A 24,613-nucleotide genomic window follows, 5' to 3' on the forward strand; every position below is an offset into this window, starting at 1 on the left:
CACATTAGCTTCTTGATGATTGCAGATGAGTGCACAGGTATCTGAACTCAGTGTTGCTTTAAGGCATTGTGCAGTTGGATGTTGCTTAGATGGAGTACACAGGAAAGTACAGAAGAGCTGTACTTGCTGAGAGTGAGAGCAAAAGAGAGTGAGAGAGGATGAGTGGTTCTCATTGCAGTTGGCACTGGTCCACAGGAAGATTTACAGGCCAGACAGAACATGTGGTCACACTTCTTCCCGCTCTTACACTCATATCTCTCTCTCAGTCCTTCTCACGTTCAAACTCTGGTTATATTTCAGACACATGCATCGATGTGCAAACACACACCCAAAGGCAGACTAGAGCCAATGTGCCAGAGGAAGCACACCTCTGAAAATATGATCTGTCAAAGGCAATAATATGGAAAATGCTGCTCTCTGGTGGTTATGGTGGTCAGTAACAGTTTCACCATATGGCTGGCACAACCTGTTTGGGCAGACAGGTAAAAATACACAATGTATTTTAACTAAAACAAAGTATCTGTCAGTCTGCTGTTTTATTTCTCCTTCAAGGAAGATGGTGATCTTGTGAACTCTTGATTTTAAAGTTAGCTTTTTAACTAAATATTTAATGAAACCATGTTTTAAACATTCTCCCTGAGTAAGCTCCTCTCATTGTACGGAAGAAGCATTGAATATTAAATTGAGGAGAAAACACAACAAAAAAAAAACATCAACTAGTAAACCATAAAACCTAATTAAATAAACATATCCTTGAAAAAACAGTGTGTGCAGCCTGTTGGTAAGTATGTTTTTTGTGATTTAGGCTAACTTAGGCAAGACTGGATTGAAGACTGTGCAAAGCAAGGAACTACCCCTGGGCTCTAGTTCCTCAGGGCCCCTGAAGGCCTTCGAAGTACACACCACCAAATTACAATATCACCAAAAATGATAGCAACCTTAAGGGTGGTCTTGTTTTATTGCCTGCCTTGATCAGCTGTCTTGTGAAAGTCCCTGAATCAGACTTTACATCATAGAAATGATCACAAACTGGGGGCCCGAAGTTCATTTTTTGCAAGGGGCCCCAGGACAGTCCATCTCTAAATATAGAGATATATTAGGCAAATTATATATGTCACGTTACATTATGCTAACTATAAAACCAGGATGAATTGACCTAAATAAAATAGCCATGGAATAGAAATTACACCACCATAACAGCATCTGCTATTGGGTGATTATATCCAAATGATACTATATGGGGCACAGAGCAAATAATAGCCTAATAAATGCTTAAAATGGAGCTTGTATAACAACTGAAGGTGTGACCTTGATGAACTGTTTTTGTAAAAGCTTACTTCAGAAAGCATGAGTCTGTAATTTCTAACATGGCAGCTTTGGTGGAGCTTTGAAACTTAAGATCTCATAGTTACTGTTTTATTCATGCTGTCAGAACACTTAACATGCTGCTAAATCTTTAGCCACCACTTTTTATGAACGCACCCTTTAAAGGGTTTATAAGTTGCAACTAATGACTTTGACAAATAATTTTCTTTATAATGCCTTATAGGTTAGGTACAGGTTGTGGAAAAACACCTTTAGTTAATCATACAGACAGTCTGACTAGCCAGGGAGGGATTTTTCACAACCTGGCAACCCGAATATATTTCTTATTAATAGCATACGAGTGACCCACACAGCATACTGAACCGTGTTTTTCACCCAAAGGCCATTATATGAGTATGAAACCCATTATAGATGGTGCTATCCATACTAATGCTACAACCAACAGCAACTTTCTATTAGCGCGGTCACTCTAATACTAATCATAAGGTAATAACGCACGAGCTTTGTGGTCCGAACTTTCGCGTGTACGCCTCATTACAGCGTGACGTCACATCAACGGCTAGCTGAAGACTGTAGCGGTTAGTTTACAAGCTAGTTTGCTTTCGGTGAGCGGAGCGACGATTTGAAAGAAAAAAGAAAAACGCGGCTAATACACTCCGAAAAACTAATTGAGTTAATACTGAACACACAGACGACATTTAAAAATAGCGCACGCATGTAGGCAAAGAAGGACTTTGAGGTTAGCACGCAATGTCACCCTTTGAGACCCAGGTGACATGTAGACGCTCCGCCCCGCTGGAAGCGACCGGACGATGTCGGAATGATAAACTGCTTTGGGAAGTCAGTCTGTGCCGTGTGGTTTCCTGCTGTGAGTAGTTTATTTAGAAGGCTGTGTAGTGTTTTGCATGAGGACTTCACGTCGTTTACATGGCTGGGTTTTGTTTACGCTCCCTCGTCGCTTTCCGGACTGTCTTTTCGGCGGATCGTGCTCGGTATCATCAGATGGTCGGTGCTGACACCGTGACACTTTCAACTCACGGCTCACTGGTACAGTAGCTCCGGGCTATTTTTAACGGTGAAGTGGAAGTGCTTCATGGAAATGTGAGGAATTGTGATGAGTTTACAGTGAGCTCGTCTTATTTGTAACGTTACAGCACTCAACATAGTTGATTTGGTTGGCACAGAACCGGCTTGATATCACGGTAACGTTATGAAGAACTCATGTAACCTAAGGACTACCGGCTAACGTTAGCTGTCCCTTCATGAACCACTCTTTTAGACGTTAGGTGAAAGGGTATTTTTGCTTGGCCGCTCACTTTACAGCATGTTGTTTAGAAGATATCGAGCAAGTGGATCTTTGAGCATGGAAATATACTTTTAACGGCATAAGTTCAGGTAAGTCAAATCATATTGTGCATGTATCTGGTTACATGAGTCCTGTTATGATTGTCAAATGATTGTAAATCACTACAAGCTTCTTTGCTGGTAATTTTCTGCACCTCTGTATGGTAATAATTGTCCTTATTTGTCTTATTGCTCATTTGTGGGTACATAACATGATAGTTAGCTACATTATTATTAATTACACTGATGAAGACAACCCAACGAGCCTTCAGTCTTTCTCTATCCTGACCAGTGAGGCAGAAGAGGCCGTGTTTTCTGCCGTCACATCACCCCCCACAGTCATAACGTGCTCTGGAAAGAGTCACTGTACCATGAATAAGGATGGCCAGGCCTTTATGTAATAAGCATATAAAAAGTAACTTATTATATAATAAGTTATTACCAGAAGTTATGGACAGTGCACACTCATCCATTAATGTGGGTAAATTGGAAAAATCTTTGAGTGTTGCTGCCTGACAAGTGTCTGGCCATGGCACGCAGTCTCTTATAAATGGGAACTCAATCTTGTTTGAGACGCACCACTCAGATGTGTGTTCCTCATGCACATGGTAGGATTAAAGGGTAACTAAAGCTGACTCACGCGCCTCCATGCTCCGCTCAGACAGGAGTTCAAATTTAACCGAGGTTTTTATACCGTGCAGTGAATTCTCACATATTCATTTTTTATGCCATGACTGAAGTTGCTGTCAGTCAAGTCTCATAACTATGTGGTGTGTGTGTGTGCGTGTGTGCAATCTTAGGCTGTGATCTATTACAACCCAGACAGTGCAAAGCTCCATGGCATCAACAGGCCAGGACACACCAGGATAAGGCACGACTAATTGCCCTTAGTGAAAGTGAGATGAACGGCCCCTCTGGTGTTCCAGTGTTTGGGTGGGGTTGCATTCACACACAAACACACACGTGCAAATCCATGTGTGTGTTCTTCAGGCACCTGTTGGTGTAGGTCCTGAAGCGCCACCTTGGCTGAGGGTGTGTTTACAATCTGCTTCCCCACATCAACAGCTGAATGTCTCCGCTGTGCGCCCGCCTGCCTGTTGAAGACCCCCCAAATTGCAGTTTAATATGTGAGGGGGTTTTCCAGACTGTGTCCCAGTTGTCCCATCAGTGTTAATGTTGTTTGTTTTGTAGCTATGTGTAAAGATATACATTATACACATTACTCTCTGTGTGTAGTCATTCCAAGACACCATAAGATGAAGGCCAACAGATGATGTTAATGTGTGCTTGTATGATGCTAAAGCAGCACAGAGAAGTGTTGAGTCATTTGTGTGACAATGCCAGAAATCAGACTGAGGGCATCTGTGTAGAGCAAGGTGAGTGCTAAACACCTCTTCAGATAGTCACAAAGAAGCTGTATCCAGCCCTTCTTTCCACCGTATCTGTTGTGTTCACAGTATGTTGTGATCTCATTTGTGGGAACTTAACAGATGGAATTTCTCTCTCATTCCTCTATTTTCTCTGACTCTTTGTTTGTGCATACTCCACCCTACTGACTTCACTTCAAATCAATGGGGGATCTAAATAGCCGAGTATTCAAAGTGCCCAGAGATGAGGTCATTGAGGATAATTCATTGTGGTCTTAGTTTTGTGCAGGTTTTCATGTGTGTGTCGTGGTGTCGTGCTCAGAGCTTAGCGACTTGATTTGACTTTGGCTTTTCTCTGATCCTCCTTGCCCTCTTCTCTGTCTGTATATGTGGCCTATCATTAGAGCTATACTTAGCCATGCTTATCAGTTCTGTCATTCCCTTGGTAAGACCACAGATTTTTAAGGGCTTGGAATAGCTCAGTGTGTAGCTGTGTGTAGACACAGGAGCTCAGATGCACTGACACAGGGTCAGAAATTGACAGGCACTTGGGGCAACAGTGGCCTTCAGAGTTACCACACATTTTAATCTCTGATTGACTTTCATGTGTTTGTGGGATGACTGGATGATATGAAAACAACGGAAGATGTACCCTGAAGTAGTAGAAATTTAGCAGCAATAAAATAAATGTTGTCTTACAGCATCAATAGGACATAAACAACTAATATGTTGACAAAAGAGAGATGAAAGACAGTGAAAGATGGGACAGTTGAGGACAGTTGGGGTCCCATTTGCGCTGTGGTATATGTGGTTCAGCTTTTAACTGCTCTCTTATATCAGAGTATAGTTTTTATACTGACGCTCTCTGTTCTGTACTCTATTAGGCAGTATTGTATAGAATAGGTCGTGAGTGCTGTTTACGTTAGCGAGTCCCTCTGTTCTTTTCCTTCAAATAGTGTGTTTGCACAGGTGTCATTTTGAACACAATGCAGGGTGGTGGAAGCACGCGATGGTGACATTTATTGTTGTGATAGAATGAGCAGTTGTTTAAATGTCAGACATATTTTTCACAACAGGCATTTTGATTTGTCGTTGTAGGAAAAGCACGTGTTACTAATAAACATTAACAATGGCTTTATTCTATTCAATATCTCAGTAAGACATGACAGCGTGACCGTGAGCCGGCGTGCACAATGCTGAGACTTTGAGGGCTTGAGCATACATTTATGCATATTTTGCAAAATGAACGTTTGGCCCAAGTGTTCACTTACAAGTGCCATTTAAGGTCACTGAAATTAAGATTTTTTAAAACGCCTTCAAAAGTGCAAATTTTTTAAAACTCTGACTGTACATTTGAAGCTATTTGAAACTATGATATTTATTGCAGCAGGTGATTAGCACTGGCAGTTACAGACCTTTTTTACCGAACACATTTTGAAATGTCTCCATGAAATGGCTGGATTCCTTTTAGCTGCTTCAGTTTCAGGCCTTTCTGGCACATGGCCTAGCAGTGCTACCAGATGTAAACTAACCAGTAGTCCGCCAGTGTTGTTTTGGATGCATGCTCATTACACAAAACAACAATGGCATGCGTGAAACGAGGTGATGACATCATCGTTTCCCAAATGCTTTGTTTTACATGTACGCACAAACACACAGAAACTGTCCTGTGGAAGGATAATTATTAAATACATTCAGCTGATAAACACTACACTAACACTAACATCCCAAATTCATTTATTGTCATTGCAGTCATTAATTTCTATTGAGAGTCCTGTATATGATGTTTGAACTGCTGTTCCTATATTTGCAGCAGAAGCACAGCATATTTATTATGCCTCACTAGGTGTCTGCTCTTGCCAGCGTATCAGCTGTCATTGTGGCTCATATCAGTTTAAGTGACAGATATACACATGGGCTCCTGCTTCATCCTGTGCCTCTGTGCTAATGTAACTGCATGGAGCTTGCACTGCACCGGGTAGCAGGTCACTTTCCTCAAACTTATATGTCTCATTCAGTAATCCTTCAAGCCTTTGAGTCATGTGATATTATAGAGTCTTTAAGTCCTTGGGATCAGGCATAGGACAACGAATGTGCTGCGCACTGTGAGCTGTGCTTTGAGGTTGAAACGTAGCTTTCCATATCTCTGTACAAACACTGCTAGTCACATGTGACCTGCTGAAATCTGCATGCATCTGTTCAAAATATGTGTCTTTCTTAGGACATTGGCTTGTTTCCAGAGCACTGGCCACTTACTATAGTGTGTGTGTTTGTTCCTGTGTGACTGTACCACTGTCTTTTGGCACATCGCCTCCTTTGGTCACTCATGCAGTTCCGTTTCACCCAGGATAACATTGTCTCTGATGGCATGCCTGTAAAGTTTATGCTCTCTGTCTGCTGGCTGAGGTGCGGTGAGTCTGTACTGACATTAGACTCATGACACATGTCCTACTCAAAGGCAAAAAATAATACAGTGTGAAATGTCAGTCTGTGTGGTCACAGTTGGCATTCAAATACTGTGTTTGCATGCCAGACTAAACTCACCATAACACTTCATTGTGTTATGGTGCCTTTCTGTCTTCAAAGCAGTTTCAACAGCAGGGATCTATCTAGCCACGACCAACACTATTGAGTATTCAGTCAGTTTTTCCCAGAAGGCTCCTGAGGTGAACAGAAAGGTTACTCTGTTGTATCAGACACTCTTTTGGATAGGTTCCCCTCTGCTTGCATCAGTTGACCTAATAGCTTTAAACCCAGTGAAAAATTGGACACAAAGACATTGCATTTGATGAATGTTAACCAACGACTGTGGCCTTATTTGATTTTAGGAGGCCATGTTCTCCCTGGCCTCATAAGGTTGTTTGCCAGTTGCAGTACAAAACTGTACCGCCTTAGGAAACAGTAGGGACTGGGGAACGCATTTGTTAAGAAAGACAGCTTGATAGAGTGAATGGAAAGGCAGGAGGCACGGGAAAATATGGAAGTTGGGCAGAGAGGAAGTTGGCCTAATAGCAGTGTATTGTGCATTTACAGAGGATAAGTCCAAAAGGAACATGATCTATTAAAAGCTTACTATTTAGTTTCATATTCAGACTTTGTGCTATGGAATGATCAAGGTTCATTGTCTTAAAGCCAATCTCTCACTGCACTGTAACATGTGGCGATAAGAAATGAGTTAGCAAAGGCCACATCAAAGCAAATACCCAGTAAACAGCACAGTGGGTATATAAGTAGGACATGTGTTAAATGAACTCTCATATCAGTGTGAAGAAAAGCTGTTGATACAGCAGAGAAAGTGATGTCATGATTCTGGTCTGCTTTGCAATCTGAACAACAGATCATGAAATTTGCTGTCAGCATAACTTATTTCCTGTGTGCTGCCGATATACATTACATGAAACAGTCTGTGACCGTAGGCTGCTGCACTCAAAACTTGGCTCGCCTGATTTAGCTCCATAATAAACCATTGCTAGCCGATTGCTATACACAGTGATGGAAACACAAATAATGTTTTTTATGACAGAAAGGTCAGCCCTCTTATTTTGGATAATTTTACTTACAGTAGTTCAGGTGAGCCACATTTTTTCTCTTTTCTAAATGGGTACACTGGTGGCAGCGGTTGTGTGATCAGTCCGTGATATGATGTTCTGTGTTCTCATTGAAGTTTGATGAGACTTCAAAAAGAGAAGCAAGCCTCGGGCTGCTGTCCACCCTGCCTTCTGCTCCCATCGACATAAACGAATCTAATGACGGTGCTGACAGTGATTGACACCTGCGCTGTTGCTCGGCGACACTTCATCAGCCTTTCTTAGCCCTTGTGACCAATCAGAAGGTGAGAATTAAACTGGGCTGTCAAATGCACTGCAGGCTTCTCACAGTGTGGTTCAAGTGAAGGTCATATATGGGAGAGGGCACAGATACTCGTGGCTGTCTGTGCACATACACTAAAAACTGTGAATGATAAAGCAGAGAGAGGGGTGGTGTGATGAGAAATGTGATTATTATGGTGAAGGGTGTGTGGACAGCTGGGCTGCTATAACAGTGGAGATAATTAGCTTTTTAAGTCCTACCAGCACCCTTATGGATGAGTCAGGGGGGATGATGAGGATTTTTGAGGGTGTTTCTGTGTCGGGACTAGTCAGTAGTGTGACTCATTTTGGTTCAGACTTTCTTTGTCTCTGTCTTGATTCTTAGAAACCCGGGGTTTTAGCCTTTGCTTTTTTTTGTTGCTGGTGTGGGTTGCATCAGACCCCGTGCTGTGATTTATGAAGACAGAAGATATTGAGGAGCTGGCTGTGGTTCTATGATTTTACTGTTGCCAGTTAACAGAAAACGGTTGACTGAGTGGAACCAGTATGCTGTCAACCATGAAATGAGCAGAGGAAATTGAATTCACACTGAATCTTTAAGAGGACCACCACAGACTCCTCTTCACTGGAGTCACCTTTCATGTGCAGCTGAGTGCTAGGCAGGATCTGCTTTCCTTTATTATCCCCTCTGGTGATCTCATGACATTATAGGGCAGCAGCCTGTGCACTGTAAATTGCTGCTTTAGCTTGTAGATACACTTTCTTGTATCAGGAGGATTATATGGCTTAAGTCTTTAGACTTTGTACCTTGTTGTGGTACAGCTACAAATAATCTTTTTTGTACTGGAACAAGTCTTTGTAATGTTTTTCTTTTCTTCTCTTGGTGTGTTTCCCAAAAAAATCATTTCTTTCCTCCTCCCCTGCCCTCTCCTCTTGCAGAATGCAGAGTGGGGCTCCTAAAAGATGCCCTATCAAATATTAAACACACCCATGAAGGCTCTGTTGTCTCCACCCACACACCCGCCGCCACACACCACACACGTCGCATTTCACACATGCACACACACACACACACACACACACACACACACACACACACACACACACGCACGCACAGGCACACATGCAAGGGGAGAGTCAGGCAGCAGGCAGATCAACCTCTGAAGAGTGTCTTCCTGTTCCTGTGCTCTTCTCTGCCTTACTTTCACTTTAGATGATGGAGGAAACAAAGTGCAGAGTCACTAGGCAGGGTGTAGCTCTTATCTTAATGGTTGACTCAGGGATGAAGATGATGGGACTAGGCAACATAAGTTCACTGAGTTAAGGTAATAATTTCTAATCTACTTTTCCATAGTACGTTATGAGCAATATCCTGCTACAAGATGGATTTATGTGATGTGATGTTGTGTCCGTGTGTGTCTGTGCTGATGGTGGTCCAGTACAATACAACATGCAATGTGTACACATTGTAGTTCTTAGTGTAGCAGGTTGCCACACCCTAACTTTCTGCACTTGTCTCGACTCACTGTTTTCCTCTGTTGGTCTCTGTCATTTGATCTACCAGAGTTAGTACACAGCATTACCAAACTCTCGATGCTGTCTCATTGGATTAGCATCTCTTAGCATCAGTGCAGCTCATCCCAGTATTGCTTTCACTCAATACACATTAGCCTAGCGTCAGTGTTGCTTTCATCCCTGTCTCATTCTATTAGCCTGCTCTAATGGCACTCTGTTAATCTCTTAAGGGAGAGAGCTGTGGCCCACTACTGCTCTGTCCAGATGACTGGCCTAGTTATTGCTCCACTGAGACACTGGACTCCGCCAATATATGCAAATGAAGGTGCACTTTGGCTCAGATGCAGTGGATGAGGTTAACAAGAGCCCCTGGATTTGTTTAGAGTCTTCACTGAGTGAGACAAGAGGGAAGCTGCTCTGAGATTGTGGTTATGTGTGTGTCTGGGGTCCATTGCCTTGAAAACAAATGTCTTTTCTCAGAGTAGAGCCAGCTGGGTGATATACTAGGCTCTTCAGACAGGTGCTATATAATTATTGATCCATATAACTGATTAGTTCAGCACCATGAAAGACAGATTTGCCAAGATGGACACACTAAGGGAGGTACCGATGAGTTGCAGTACCTTCCGCATTGTGCCAAGAAGGAACCAGTACCAGAGGAGAGGTTTTATCTTTTTTCGAGCTCACTCCATCCGTCCTGCCTGTGCCTCCCTCTGTGTGTTCCCCACTCCTCTTCCTTTCTTCAGTTCTGTTTGTAATGTAGCTTAAGCACAGTCCATGTGGACTACTCAGATAGTTCTTTTTTTCTGTTCAAAATAGAAAGTTTTAAGTTGTTGAGTCTTGATAAAGCTACTTTTGTTTGCATTTTTAATCTCCTGCAGCTAATGCTGCAGTGTTTAGGAATGTATTCTGAAGTTGTAACAATAAGATGGCCATTACTTTACACAATAAAGCCACTTCAAGAAGTATATAACAATACAGACACTATCTCAGGGAGAAGAAACAAGAAGAAGAAAGAAAGAGACACACAAAGTGGCATTAAGTATGTCTGAAATAAAATGTGCTATTGCAGACAAAGAAAGGTCCAGTAATGTCTGAGATTGTAAAACTTTGCAACCCAATTGTTTCTTCATATCTCTTTTTTGTTAAGTCTAAAAAATGTCTTTTCCCTCAGTAAATTCTACATGACATTCTCAACAAATAGACACATCCATTAAATGTATGGCATTTGCTGTGTAAAGTAGCACTGCTGTTATTTTACTGAAGATTTATGTTGTACATCATATTCCCTTTTTGTGACGTTGTCAGAGTTGGTCCACTTCTGCTATTTGTTTTTTAAACTAAATTATCCATACAGTGATTAACAATCTAAAAATGTGATGATACGCTTTGGAAAACACTTGGCAATAATGTGTACTGCAATAATATACAGTAATACAAGCTAATACAAGTCATCAACAGCTTTGTATACTACCAATACAATACTACCAGGAATGGGCTCTTGGTGTAATCCATCGTGTCAAGTTTTGATTAACTTTTTTGATATTTCATACTGTTTTCTTTCTAAAATACTACAGAAATGAGGGTTGCTTTTTTGTAATGCACTGCTTATCCTGCACCCTTTACTCTTTATGCTTCTTTGGATGTTCCACAGTCTGAATAAAGTCAGATAAAATTCTCCCCTTTATCACTCTCTCACAATTGAGTGAAGGAAAGGTTAGAGAGGAAAGATGGATGTAGCCTGACACGCTGTTCTGTTGAGAGATGGTGCTGAGGCTTTGTAAGGATAGGGAACTATGAGCTTTGGGAGATGGGGACAGACCGGCTGTGAGGATAAACAGCAGGGTAGGGGATTTACTGTGTGTAGTAGAGCGCCTCCATTCATGCGTAGCTCCAATGACCCAATAGATCATAGCCCCTGGCCTGTCGCATCCTATCTGCATCCATCCTGTTACTCCTGAAGAATGCATCTTTGTAGTGTGCGTGCATGTGCGGTTCGAAACCGAAAGCTTTGCCAGAAGAGCAATGAACGACCTTACTCCTGCGGATTTGATTTTTCAGCCCTCCTGTATCTCTGCCAGGTGCTTTCTGTCTAACTGTCCTCTCAGTGAGAAATCAAGTAATGCCAAACAGCTTGCTGGCAGACAGACAGAAAGCTCCCGTTCTCTGCACAACACAGAGGAAGAAAAGATGTCATCTCACTTTTCTGCTCATTTCACACTCGGGGATCCCTTTTGTTGCAGGTCTAGTGGGAGACCTCTCTATGGGAAAAGTCTGAAGTCTTGTCTACTTAACAGTATCTGTCTCTTCGTCTGCTTCTCTTCTCAGAGCAATCATTTCCACTCCTCCTCCTGATCTCCCTCTTGGTTGGGAGTGAACCCATGGCTGCTACAGACAAAATCTCTGAAACAGTGAGGTCTTGGGACAGTGAGAAAAACTATTTTTTTTGCTGTTGACTAGTCCTCAGCGCGGTGAAGGATTTAGACCAGAAAACAAAAATAAACTCAATTATTTAAACTATCTCCATCAACCTCAATGTCGAAACAGGTTCAAATGAGATCAGCAGCACTCGCTAGAGGATTGCTCCCGTCATTGCAGTGCACGTAATTTGTTTTCCCTTAAACATTATATTTTCATTATACAAAAGTATGATTATAACCCTGACTTAAGTTGGACTGTGTCTTCCTGGACTCTTTTCTATACATTATTTATCCTTTCACACTATCAAGCTTTATTGTCTCCTGTGCACTGCAGAGCCAGAGAAAGCACATTGGTGACCTTGGTTAACATGGGGTTTAGTGAAGGCCTTGTACTTGATCTTTGTGAAGCTTAGGATATTTATTTACAGAACTGTACTCTGGGGGGAGGGGCACACTTTCATATATGAGCGTTTGACAGATGGTGTTCATGGTTTACTGCCCTACCTCTGAATGTGTGTCAGTCAGTTAGGATCTTGTTTATTTGTGGTCCTGTTGAGCTGATCTGTGTCTGTTTACTCGTATTGGGAATTGGGCGGGATGTCAGCCATATTGTGTCTGTTGCACTGAGTAACATAACCAGTTATTTATTGATATTTGGTATAAAGTGCTTTGTCAGATTCTTCGGACCAAATACCAATTACACACTGATGTACATGGCAAGTGTGTCTTATTTTGTTGATGAAAAAGAGATTGAATTTAATTAAGATTAAGAGTTTTGTTAACACATTTGTTCAAATTCAGCAGTGTAATAATGTAAGGTAATTTAAGCAGCATCGTTTTTGGCTTTGGTACAAACACTTGTGCATTGATTGTGCACCAGTACTGAAAAATCAATATCGGCAATATCTAGCTTTAGAACTGGAAAAATGCATTGTTTATGGTGGAATAAAGTAGCTTTCAGCCAGTTTACCAAGGCACCATGTTTCGCCGTAGACTCCACGGATCCACTGGATATGAATGGAACTTTACAGGTCACGGGGCCACTGACAGTAGCGAAAAATCTAATTGCTACCCATTAAACACACACAGACGCACAGTCACCACCCCCTCCTCAGGGCGAAGAGGCTTTGGTTGCCCTGCCTGCACATGCTGACCTGATTTTGTGTGTGCAACTGTGTGTTTTTGTGTTTGTGCCCATGTGTGTTTATGAAGCAGATTAGGATGGTGGCGTAGCCAGACACTTCTCAGTGGTGAGTGTGTCTCTTTGATTGTAGACACGTGTGTCTCCATGGGAATGTGGGGCAGCGTGGTAGGAGTTTTTTTCTGAATAGGAGACCCACATTGTAACACAATACCCCTCCCCCACCCCTTCAAAAGTTGAGTGGATTATTGCCCCAGTATATGCCTTTGTGTCTTTGTGCCAGTTTGTCAAGGGATCCACTCAAATGGGAGAAACTGCTTGATCTACTGTGGAGCAACAATGCAGCAGGCATTTCTTAAAAGATAATTAGTATTTATGAATATTAATGTTATTGGTTCAGGAGTTATTTTTCATTGGGATCAAGTTTGCAGACAGAATTTAGAAACTGCTTTGCTCCTCATGCAGATGGGTCACTTTCTGCTAACTGCACCTGCCATCTGGCTCTCAGTAACTTTTCTATTCATATTCTTCCAGCACTATCCAGATGGATGTAACACGCAGGTGCACCACCAACACATGTGCACTTGTCACATGGCTGATTGGAATTGAATTAATCTAACAATGAGTGAAAGGAAACAGCCTTGTGTTCTCCCTCTATTGGTTTTACATGCTGTATAATCTCTATTCACTATTCACAGCATGCTGGCCACCTTCCCAGTACTGGTTTTCCCTCGTCCCCCAGGCGTTGTCTATCTGTTTGCCCATTCTTTTGTTAGCCAGGCATGTTGGCGCCATATCCTCCAAAACCAGTGCCAGCCACAGGTCATGTCATGTGTGAAACTCGTTGAAGACTTGAAGTTCTCCATTCTTTTAACTTCTCATTAAGAATATTCTACTTGTTTTTTTGTTTACTCTTTCATTTGGGAGATTTTGTGTAACAATTACCTAGAAACAAATAACAGCAAGTACACAATCCTGTTTGCTGCAGTTAATTTGGTTTTGTACATTTTTGCTGTCTGCTTTGAATTAAACACTTACAATAAGATTTAAGGAGCAGATGTCAGATTTACCTTATGTGTTTGACATTTGTGACTATTAAGCTGTGTGCAGCATAATAAAGCATAAAGACAGAGACTCATTTAACCTTTATGTCTCTCACATGACCTTGTGAAAGCACCAAGGCATGTTCACATGTGTGTTGCTGATGTTTGTTTCTCAGCTACATTTATTCTTTCACTCAGCATGTCATGGAATTTTTCATGTTAGTGTTTTTTGTCAACACAGAAAAAGAAAAGTATAGCATTGTTTGAAACAGCATTTAGTCCAACACAAGATGATGCATATAAGATGAAAATAATACACATATAATTTGTGCTTGTATGGCGTATAGAGTGATTCTGAAGTCGTAATTGTATCTAACTTTCTATTTAAACATAGAATAAAGCCTCAGTCTAGACGGAGTTTGACAATGGAAAGGCACAGTATTGGTTTGATTAATTTTATTTGATATCTCTAGCTTTAGATAGTATTAGAAAAGCTACATAATGTAGGAGCTGTATGCATTAAAGAATTTAAGTAATGAATTGATCTATAAAGCTGCTTATCAGTGTCCCAGGTCAAGTTTCACTTAAATTTAATCCTCTCTTATTCTGTCTTTCTGTCTAATCTTTCCCCAGTTGTGTGTGATTCCATGTTCCTTCATGCCTTTGTTGGCATCTAATGGAAGAAAAAGCACCCATCAGGTCTGCCATGGTATCCAGACTGCCTAAGTTCGGTGGACGCTCCTCTACTGGTGGCGCTAGCCCTTTGTCCAATGGTTCCACACAGTCAAACACACCTACCCAGGATGGTAAGACCACCCCTCCAGGAACACGCCCAAATGGCATGATCTGTGCCTCTTCTTTTTCCTTGAAATGGAAGAGAGATGATGGGACAACCCTCTCCAGCCCCACCACTCCCACCAGCCCTGGGGACGGAGGTGAAGACAAGGCTCAGACACAGCTTCCTTCTGTAGCAAAGGAGACAAAGAATGGCTCTCCAGCGACACCCAAGATGCGGAGGTCAGGTTCTTTGATGGTGGCTGTCTCCAGTCCCAAGGCCATCCCCAAGCAATCCTTGAAGATGAGTCCCAAAGTTGGGACCAAGCTAGGCCAAAGTCCACTGAATGGAGGTCCAAAAATAGGCCATAATGGCTCCAGTATTCCTGCTCGAACAGGGTCAGAGTCTCGCCTTGTGCGGCCGAGACTAGGCTCCAGCTCTCCCAGAAGCAGCTCTCAAGACAGCCTGTCCCAGTCCAGTGACAGCCTGAAGACTTTGGCACTGGACAACATGGTGCGCTCAAACAGCTTCACTCACTTCAAGCAGATTCCCTCACCCACCAGCCAGCCTATGACACGGTCCTTTTCCTTTAACCGGGCTGTGGAGCTAGCCAAGCCTCTTGCAAACACTCAGCTCCGGCCTCCTCGGAACAGTTTCCTCAGACCCCCTCAGCTGAGCAATGGAAGAGTTGGTTTAGGACTCGGAGGCTTGAATGGCAATCTTGGAGGTTCAGGAGGTCTAGGTGGAGGACTTGGAGGACAGCACAGTAGAACTCCTCCAGCTGCCTCCTCCCTGCCCACCCTCTCGATCCCACAAGCACCCGGTACCCCAGGCACTCTGAGGAAGCCTCTGCTCCCCAGTTGTGTGCTGACAAAGTCATTGGGCAGCAGTGGGGGGGCTTTGGGGTACAGGCTGGCTCGAACTGGGCAGTCCAAGCAACAGAAACTTCTTTTTCCAGGTAGGGTCAAGGGGGATATCAGACCTTCAGCTGCCTCTGAATGTGGAGGCCTGTTAGGGATAGCAATAGACACTGAGCCGACTGGTCTGACTGACAAAGCAGACTCACACAGTGACAGTGATGGAAGCTGTGGAGATGGAGGAGGAAAAGGAGGAGGACGTGGTCTGCTTAGACAGAGCTCTGACCAGGCAGCAGGCGAGACTCTGGAGGACATGTCCTTATCTTCTGCCTCATCTCTAGATCGAGGCGACACCAGTGAAGAGCTTCTAGATGACTTTTACAGTGTGGGAGATGTGCTCAGTGAGGGGGACCTGCCTGACAATAGGAAAATTGGCAACACTACTCAAACCCACCTACACAGCTTTCTCAGTGAGACCCTTGACTGGGACAATATGGATCTGGAAGGTAAAAAAATTAATTGAAAGGAAATTTAACTACATTTTTGTGTTATATTTGTGTCAGCTGTCCAGCCCTGTGTTAATATATCTCCTGCAGGACATAAAGAAGAAAGCCCTATGCAGGACTCCCAGGGACCACTGGTGTTGTCTCCAGACCGAAGTGATGTCCTTCAGGCCTCATCTGTGGAGCTGTCACCCTCCAATAGCTCAGGAGGAACCTACATGTGGGATGAGGATGGCCTTGAGCCCCTTGGGGGGCCTGTGACACATCCATGTGACAGCTATGATGACTCAGAGCTCAACAGCATGGTGAGTCCCATTTTCCAGCTTTGACTGATTTTGAACAGAATGTGTACAATGCAAGAAACATTGTTAATGTGTGAGTCCTAAAATCTGGTCACTCTTAAAACTGTTTTGCCAGTGGTTTCACTTCTTGCCACTGCTGTTTGGGTTTCAGGAAAAAAAAATCCAGAAGAAAGTGGGAAAATGACAGAGTTCAAGAAAATTCTTATATGAAGTAAATGATACTATCTGCCAGATTACTACTCTTTAAGTGAACAGTGATGTATTCATAGAACATCAACTCACAGTTTTAGCTCCAATATTTTTTGATGTATAATATCGTAGTGCTTTCTTAAACTGATAAGAAAGTAAATGCTGTTGTTGTAGCGTCTGCCAAGAGCTCATACTCTCCTCTCCCTCTCACTTCATGCCAACTGGCAGATTGCTCTGTAGCATATTTCAGAAAGGAAAAGGGGTGGAGAGCAGCCAAAACCCTTTAGCAATGATACGGTTATTAAGGCTAAAAACTTCAGAGAACACTTAAAGCTGTTGCAGCTTTAACTGATTGATAGCTGGCAAAGAATGGGCCTGTGTGACTGAGAAGGCAGTTCATTTCCAAGTACAGTAGTGCTATAAGAGGGAGAGGGTTGAAAGAAATGTTAAGGTTATGACACCTCGAGAGTAGTCTGATTTACATTTCACAAATAGCGTTCTTCAAACATACATTATGTCTACCATCTATAGTCCTACGTTGTAAGTGATTCCGTGGGTGTGATAGCCCTTATGTTTGCATGCCCTATAGTATCAGCTATTAAACATGAAGTTATGGTATTTTTATCTACAAAAAAATCTCCAGTATTCTGCAGTCTTAGAGGTAGGGTGAGTCATTCTGGAGAAAGACTGTTGATAGAATGTCCCCTTGCTGTCCGCTAGCTTCTGTGTGTGCTCTGAAAAAAATCTGGTTTTTGGACACGGCCCTGACTGTGTAAATGGGAAACAAACAAAATGGCCACACAACACTACTTCAGCCAATTAGCAACAGGTGGTGCCTGTGCTCATGCACAGGACAAGGGGAAGGGGAAGGGAGATGGGAGGGATTGAGAGCAACAATAAATCTGGCATGCTAATGTGTATTCGCATTGTGAACAAGGAGAGATGACAGTATCAGGAAGACTTATTCATCTCTTTTTTTGCTTTGTAAGTTAAATTTCCCTTAATAGGGGGTTGACCTTATTCAGCTAATATACTTTGAGGCCATTAGCAAACACATACACAGTACTTGTAGGCTTTAGGCTAGCCTCCTGGTTAAAACTTGCATTTTTAGCAAGGCACAGTGTACACACCCTAGTCTATTAATCAGTTCCACTTTCAGATAATTCCTGCTTCTTTTCATAATTAGGACTTAAAAAAGCAGAACAAAGGCTGAAAAGGAAAGCAAAACTGTGTAGTTTTCTGCCAGCTCTCACTGCCAGTTTCATGCCAAGACTTCTCTCTTCCTGAGAGGAATGCTGACCTGGCCACCAACTGTGTGTTAATTGCATCGCTGGCCTTGCTTTGGTTCTCTGTTTTCCTGCACCGAGGCACCTGATCTCAGGAATGCGTAAAGATCTTAAAATGAGCTGGATTAGAAATAATATAACAAGCTTTGTGTGTTCACTACTTTTGCCACGTGATTTTGACTCAAACATCAAGTCACTGCAAGCAACTACCAAAGCACTAAGTAAAGGAGAGAGTTTGTGTGTGTGTTTGCACACATGCTTGTGCTTGTGTGGGTTGCCTGTATGCTTGCTCTCTCTGTTCATTGTTCCTGTCAGTACAAGCACATGTGCCATACCCATGTGTATCTGATTAAGAGTCATTCAGCATGTCTTAAGGTGTGTGTTTGTGTTGTCTGTCCATAATGGAGACAATGGTTGAGACCATAGCTTGTGTATTTTGCCATCTCGTGGTCCATATAAATCTATTTATTGACTGTGTATGTGTACAGTATTCTAGCTAACAATGCTTACATCATTGGAGAATGATCACACATGTATGAAATCATTTTGATTAGTCTTAGAAGAAGCATATTCTGCTGATGGTGCCACACAGGATCACATAGAGTTCAGAGGAACAAGACGGTCTTCACATGAACTGACTGCACTTCTACAATAGATAAGGCTCTTATTATTGTTATAAGAGCAATGTAGAGCCAAAATTCAATGCTCTTCTATTCTGCTGGAAATAAAACAGCCTCAGGGCTACTGGTTTGTGTTTAACGAGAGGATTTGTGTCCCCTGTTAGTGTAACTGGAGCTTGGTGTTGCATCAGTTGCAGCCATCACTCTCCCTGTCAGCCAATGCACTGAAACACAACACCACCAGAAATCTGTGGAGAAATTAATGAATGCATATTTGCCACTTGTGTGCAACCTTCCCATTAAACACGCGAAAAGAAAATCTTCCCATTATCTTATGTGAGATGGCCACCAAAGAAATCTTGAGTACTGTCTCGCCACATCTTTCAGTTATAGCTCTACTCTCTGAACATATGCAGTGTGGGCAGTAACACCTCTTGCTGCGGCTCAAATCTCTAGTCAGAGGAGAAGGGAATAGTGATAGTCTTTGCAGTAAATGAGGGGAAATTTAGATGATGGCCGTTTTGAGTGAGTGGGAGCTAGTAAGGAAAAAAAAGGAATGAAGAGGAAAATGAATCAGAAAGAGAGTCTTAACTGATGTTCATGTGTGAAGATCAGCTCTATGGGGAATCTGCCTTTGAGATATTTAACTGAGCTGTTTGATTAGGGGAAATGAGCCCACTTACTGTAATTGGATGCACTGAGCTCTCTCGAATCCACCCCTTTTTCTGCTATTTCCTCTTCATCTGTTTGCGTCGCTCTCTTACTCATTTGTCCCTTGTTCACTGAATAAGTCTTTCCTCATAATAAGCTAAAGAAAACCATCACTAGAATCCTCTCACAAAGCAGTGTCCAAAATGATTAGTAATTCTTTGGATTTGTCCTGCATAATCTTTGCAGCATCACATAATGTGTATCACAGTTTGTTAGTTAAAGCCTCTTTCTTGATCCTGTCTCAGATAGTAAAGCATGTGAAAAGCCTGCAGCTCTGAATGCTGGACAAAATGTAGGGTAATTAGGCCCAATCTTAACGATGTATAGAAAGGCAAGGCATGCAATCATCGCTCTAAGTAAAAAGAATGAATGCAACTGATGTGTGTAGCATTTATGTGACCAAAACTCTGCCTGTTTTTTGTTTGTTTGGGAGAAAGGATTTGCTATTTAGCTCCTAGCACTGCCATACTGCAGTGGCGTTCTGAGACCACTTGGAGGCACTGTGCATCCTTTAGACAACACAATGTGCGTGTGCTTGCTAGTGGTTCTGGTTTGTGTGTCCCAGTATTTTTCTGGCTATATATGTCTCTATCTGCATTCTTATGCCTCTGTGCAAAATCAGGAGTGGGCTACCTGAGCTGATAATAACATTCCCATGATGCACCATGCAAGTCAGTATAGTACCAGCTTTAAAAAATTGGCATTGTGAAATGGAGGGCCACTCTTACTGCGACTGCCTCAGTGCATTTTGTTATGCAATGCAACAGGGCATAATTTATATTTAAATGGTCTTTGTACTTTGGAGCGGTTGAGATCTCTTATTTTATTTTGGCAGGCAACTCACAAGCAATCACATGTGCATAGAATAGAGGAAAGTACCTGAAACAGTCAGAATTCACATGCTGTTAAATGCTTTCTGTTATTTCCACGTTGGACACAATAATAGCAGCATCTGTGCAGTGTACTACAATTTGGTGCAATACCTCAGTGGTACATAACCTCTGTGAAGCTTGGGATGTTTGGTCTACCTGAGATATCATATAATTGAAAACAACATAAATTATAGAGTAGAATCAACACATCTCTGTCTACAGTGTAGCGTGCATTGCAGGGTCATTATGCTGCACTCTATTACATCATCATCACTGTTTATCATCAGACACCAAGTTTTATCCTTACATGAACTCAAACTTCATGCTTACATTTAAATGGATGAGTAGATTAAAGAATTGGCTGAATCAAAGTTCAGCTAGCTTGTGGACAGCTAGCTGTTTTTTTTTTCCCCTTGTCCCCCCCCCCCGCACCTCTTTTCGCCTTCTGTTTTCCGGCCAAACTCCTGGGGGGCCTGTAATCCTTTGGTTTCTCCCTTTGCTTCCTCAAAGCTGCAGAGTTACCACTGCCTCTTATCCCTGATTTATTTATTTTCCTCTAATTTTAGGCTTTTGCAGAGCCAGGTTGAGACAGGTCAATTCATCAGTGTTGATCATGAGTGAGGTGCTTAAGCCTTTTGTCTGCAGAGTGCTGAGCCGTTTATGGAGCATGCTGCCAGTGAACCGGCTACACTGTTGCATTAATGAGGCTTATAGCTCACCTGCTTTTGTTTGTCTTGATTTTAAATTGACAGCAGCAGCCCTTTGAGGTTAACAGTGTCTTGTGTCTACCTTAGCTTTTGCTTGTGACGCCTGGGAGTCATTCCCAAAATTACAGCCTATACTTCCATCACCATCGATCATGACTCAATTTAGTTTCCGACCACAGTCCTGTCCTGTTATTTTACGACAGACCATTACCATGCTGCCTTTTTTAACCACTTTGTCTCTCAACTGGCCCTCACATATTGTAAATCTTTAAATGGCTGCTTACTGGGCTCCTCCTGTGAAAGATAAAGGCAATGACTTATTATCTGATTGGCACAATAACAGCGGAACCACTTTTACTGACGAGATTGAGTTGATTAAGTATAATCAGTGTATTGATGATATTTTACTTGCAGTCACATGATTGGTCATGACACAAAGCGCATCTGTCTAACAAATCTTATTGCTTAAATGTTTTAGAGGAAAAATGAATTACAGCATCGTAACTTGATTTATGAGCGTTATCTCAAACTAGAGTTGCATTTGAGAGTGGATTTACAAAAAGTGGTCAGAAGATAATATGTCACCGTCCAAATGTTCAAGAAAACATTAGTACTTCATTATATTACTTTTCATTAGTCACCTATAAATGTTACAGAAAGTGAATTTTCACAAGACTTATTTTATTCAGTAGATAGATAAATTGCTCGCTGTACTGACATTTGAAGAGCTTTTTTTACATTTCATTCGTTGAATCTTCCTCCCTTTCATGTCCAATTCATCTTGCAGTATTCTCATTTACATTTCATGCTCCTTATGATATTTAAAATTCTGCTAATAGAATTCAGTATCTAGTCTTCCGTGGATACTTGGTCTGTTCCTAGTGATGATACCAGCTGTCCATTTTGCGAAGACTTGTGTGAAAAGAAAGTCATCTCACCTTTCTAGAGAGAACGTTCAGTTCAGTCTCCAAATAGATATATTCAGATGGATTTAAAAAGAAAGTTTGCCAGCAGAGAGGAGATCTATGCAACTATTGTGTTGCGTGAACTTGATGAGTACTTGATGAGTTTATTTGCAGTCTATATGTAATTATTGTATGCTATATCTTATAAAACAGTGCAGTGTGTAAACAGCACAGAAACCTGCTTTTTGGCATTTAGTGCCGCAAGACTTCTGTATTGATGCAGTCTCTTCTTATCTTGTGTGGTCACTTTCTTAATGAGTAAGGTTTTATGTGTCACTATGCATATATAAATTGGAGATGTACAATATATATGTTATGGCAGAGGCAGTTGTTTTTTAGTCATCAATACATCTTGAGCACAAAGTGAGATGGGAAAAAGTAGAAGCTGGGAAAAACATGCTGCTGATTTGAAGGTTCTCTAGTTCTATTTTGCTTTGCTTTGCAGCCGCCATCACTCATTAAACAGTTTCACTCTGCATGCCTCCTCCACACTGCCTCTGTTTCTTTCTCTGAATGTTTGCCTCTACATAGCATTATCCATCTGAAATAAACTGTTAATAGAAAGGATCCTTTTTTCCTTGTCAAATGCGGAGGAGGAAGCAACCAAACTTTAATCATTACAGTAATAAAATCTAAAATATTAACACCAGCAGCAACAAGTGTCATGGACTCAATCATGGGGTTGAATGCAGAAGTAGTGAAATTATGACCCTCTCCTACAACTATAGATTTTACAGATGGGGCTTTTCTCAAGAGGCGAGTTATTATTAGTTGAGATGGAATGTAATTAGAGATTAGCTCTTATTGCTAATTTCCCCAGCTTTGTAAGTATACCTTATCATATTTTGATAACTGTGTGTTTCAAAGTAAAAGCTGCCTGGCAGTTCAGTTCATACAGTATGATGAGCTTCATCATCTGTGGCTTTCTGTAACGTTGAGAAAGAAATAAAGTAGAATTAATCAGTGATTCGTAAAAGCTTTTTCTGTGTTTAACAGAGACACTTACAGCAACAGAGTGATGAATATGGAATGAAAAGGAAGGAATTAATGTTGTCTTTGAAACTGGTCACTGTTTGTTTTAATATTCAAGACCTTCTCAATGCCTGTTTTTGTTGACAGCTTGTAGTTTGCTATGTCACTGTTATTTAAGCTGTAGCTACCTTCCTTTAAGCCCTCCCACTCTATACCAATGGGATGCCTATTTAAGCTAAAGTTAAAAGGGGAGAGAGTGAAAGAAGAAGCAATATAGAAAGATGATTCTTCTCTTTTAAGATTTTCTGGTATTTTTCTTTATGAACCCATAATTTGATGTCATTCTTTGGCTGTTTGGACCCTCACAGCTCATACATTTCTCTAACACTCAGAGCTTCACAGTGGACACCTAATTATCCCGTAAAAGCCAGTACAGTAAGACCAATAAGGCTTTTGCAGTGGCTGTACTGAATTATAATTATCCTACATTTAACACAATGTAATCTGGTTATATTCCGTAAGACAGAAAAGGAAAATGGACTTTCTATTGAAAACAGGTCTTAGTTCAAGAGCTGCAAATGAGTCGGGTAAATGGATTACAATGACATCCATAAATGACTGGGCTAGAGGACATATCCTCCATCAAAACCAGCAGCGAGTCCCAAGATGTACAGTATAAAGAATTATACTGTTAAGCAGGGGTGCTTATGTTACACAAGAGATACATACTCTCTACACTCACACAGTGGCTGAGCACTTCTCCCCTAAGCCCAGTCCATTTCTATGTAAATACACTGCTTTTGCTGTCATGTAGTATTTCAGCATTTGTCAGGACATTATTTTGGAAAAGAGTTGACCTTCAAAAAACTAATGGTCCTGGAAAAAGATATGCTTTATGTTGATTTCTAGCCCTCCTCTCTGATGGAGTACCTCGACTGAGATTTCACTGGAAACTAATAGAATGGTGCTGGGTTGAAAAGAGGGGCTCACTTCATGTGAGACAAAGGAAAAGAGACAGACAGAGATGTCTGAGAAGAACAAGTACAGTCAGTCTAAAAACCTCTCCCTGGCATATTATTTGTAAAGTTTGTGGAGTTTTTTTTTAGAAGTTGTTTGATTGAGCCAAAAATGAGCTGCTTAGTTTGCCTTTTTACCAGATTGTGTGCTATGATGCTGATTTACATTCAACCCGTGAAGACCCAGTTTCTACCAGAGATTTCAGAAAGACACTCAAAGAAAGCAATGAGTAGAATTAAGGTTTCTGTAATGAGCTTTTATTTCACTTCGCAAGTTTGTTGTGGAGACCCCCCAGTCATTTGAGGTTAACTGTCAAAGTGAGGAAAGTTCAGCCTCCAAACTTTCCCAGTGATTTTGAAGGTTTTAATCAGGGTTTGATCCAGCCGTGTTGGTTGGAAGATTCAGCCGATGCTGTGGTGGGAGCAGAGTATGTTGGAAGACCTTCCCTCGCTGTTATGATTCTGAATGCTGCACATGCCTCAGGGTTTGGATTGATGGAGCACCTCAGGGTGTCTAAGATGGATCGAAAATGTGCATGTCATATGTCAAATTCATATACTGCTAAAAGTCAAATCATTATTCCCTTGGTCAGAACAAGTACAACGGCTACAATTTAATTGGCTCAAAGCTGCTGTTCAGACTGTATTAACAGTTTATAACAGCTATTGAATTCACAGTCGAGTCTGAGGTTCCACAACTCATGCAATCCTTAGGATTCATTATTAATGAAAATAGTTTTGACGCTCTTCATGTGCAATGAATTTCAATAAATCTCATACTCAGCACAATAATCGGTATCAGAATTGTTTCTCTCTCTTCCTCCATGGAAGAGGTCAGAGTGCAGGGTCTTAAGTTGATATATATTATATATG

General features: G+C 41.6%; 1 protein-coding gene across 7 annotated transcripts in view; it reads left to right on the top strand.

The window, feature by feature from the left end:
- Positions 1-1,869: 1,869 nt before the first annotated feature.
- Positions 1,870-24,613, top strand: part of ccser2a (coiled-coil serine-rich protein 2a) — a 45,905-nt gene continuing 23,161 nt past the window's right edge. For 3 of the 7 annotated variants that reach the window (XM_076743108.1, XM_076743104.1, XM_076743110.1), the window contains exons 1-3: positions 2,613-2,721; positions 14,599-16,103; positions 16,194-16,405. In XM_076743108.1, coding sequence (XP_076599223.1) covers positions 14,642-16,103; positions 16,194-16,405 — 1,674 coding nt within the window. In that variant the 5' untranslated portion in view covers positions 2,613-2,721; positions 14,599-14,641. Of the gene's footprint in view, positions 2,722-7,793; positions 7,870-9,066; positions 9,172-14,598; positions 16,104-16,193; positions 16,406-24,613 lie in introns of those variants that run through there. The other 4 variants (XM_076743109.1, XM_076743107.1, XM_076743105.1 and 1 more) reach the window with 3 other exon arrangements.

Source organism: Chaetodon auriga, chromosome 11 (genome assembly GCF_051107435.1).
Source record: "Chaetodon auriga isolate fChaAug3 chromosome 11, fChaAug3.hap1, whole genome shotgun sequence".
NCBI lineage: Eukaryota > Metazoa > Chordata > Actinopteri > Chaetodontiformes > Chaetodontidae > Chaetodon > Chaetodon auriga.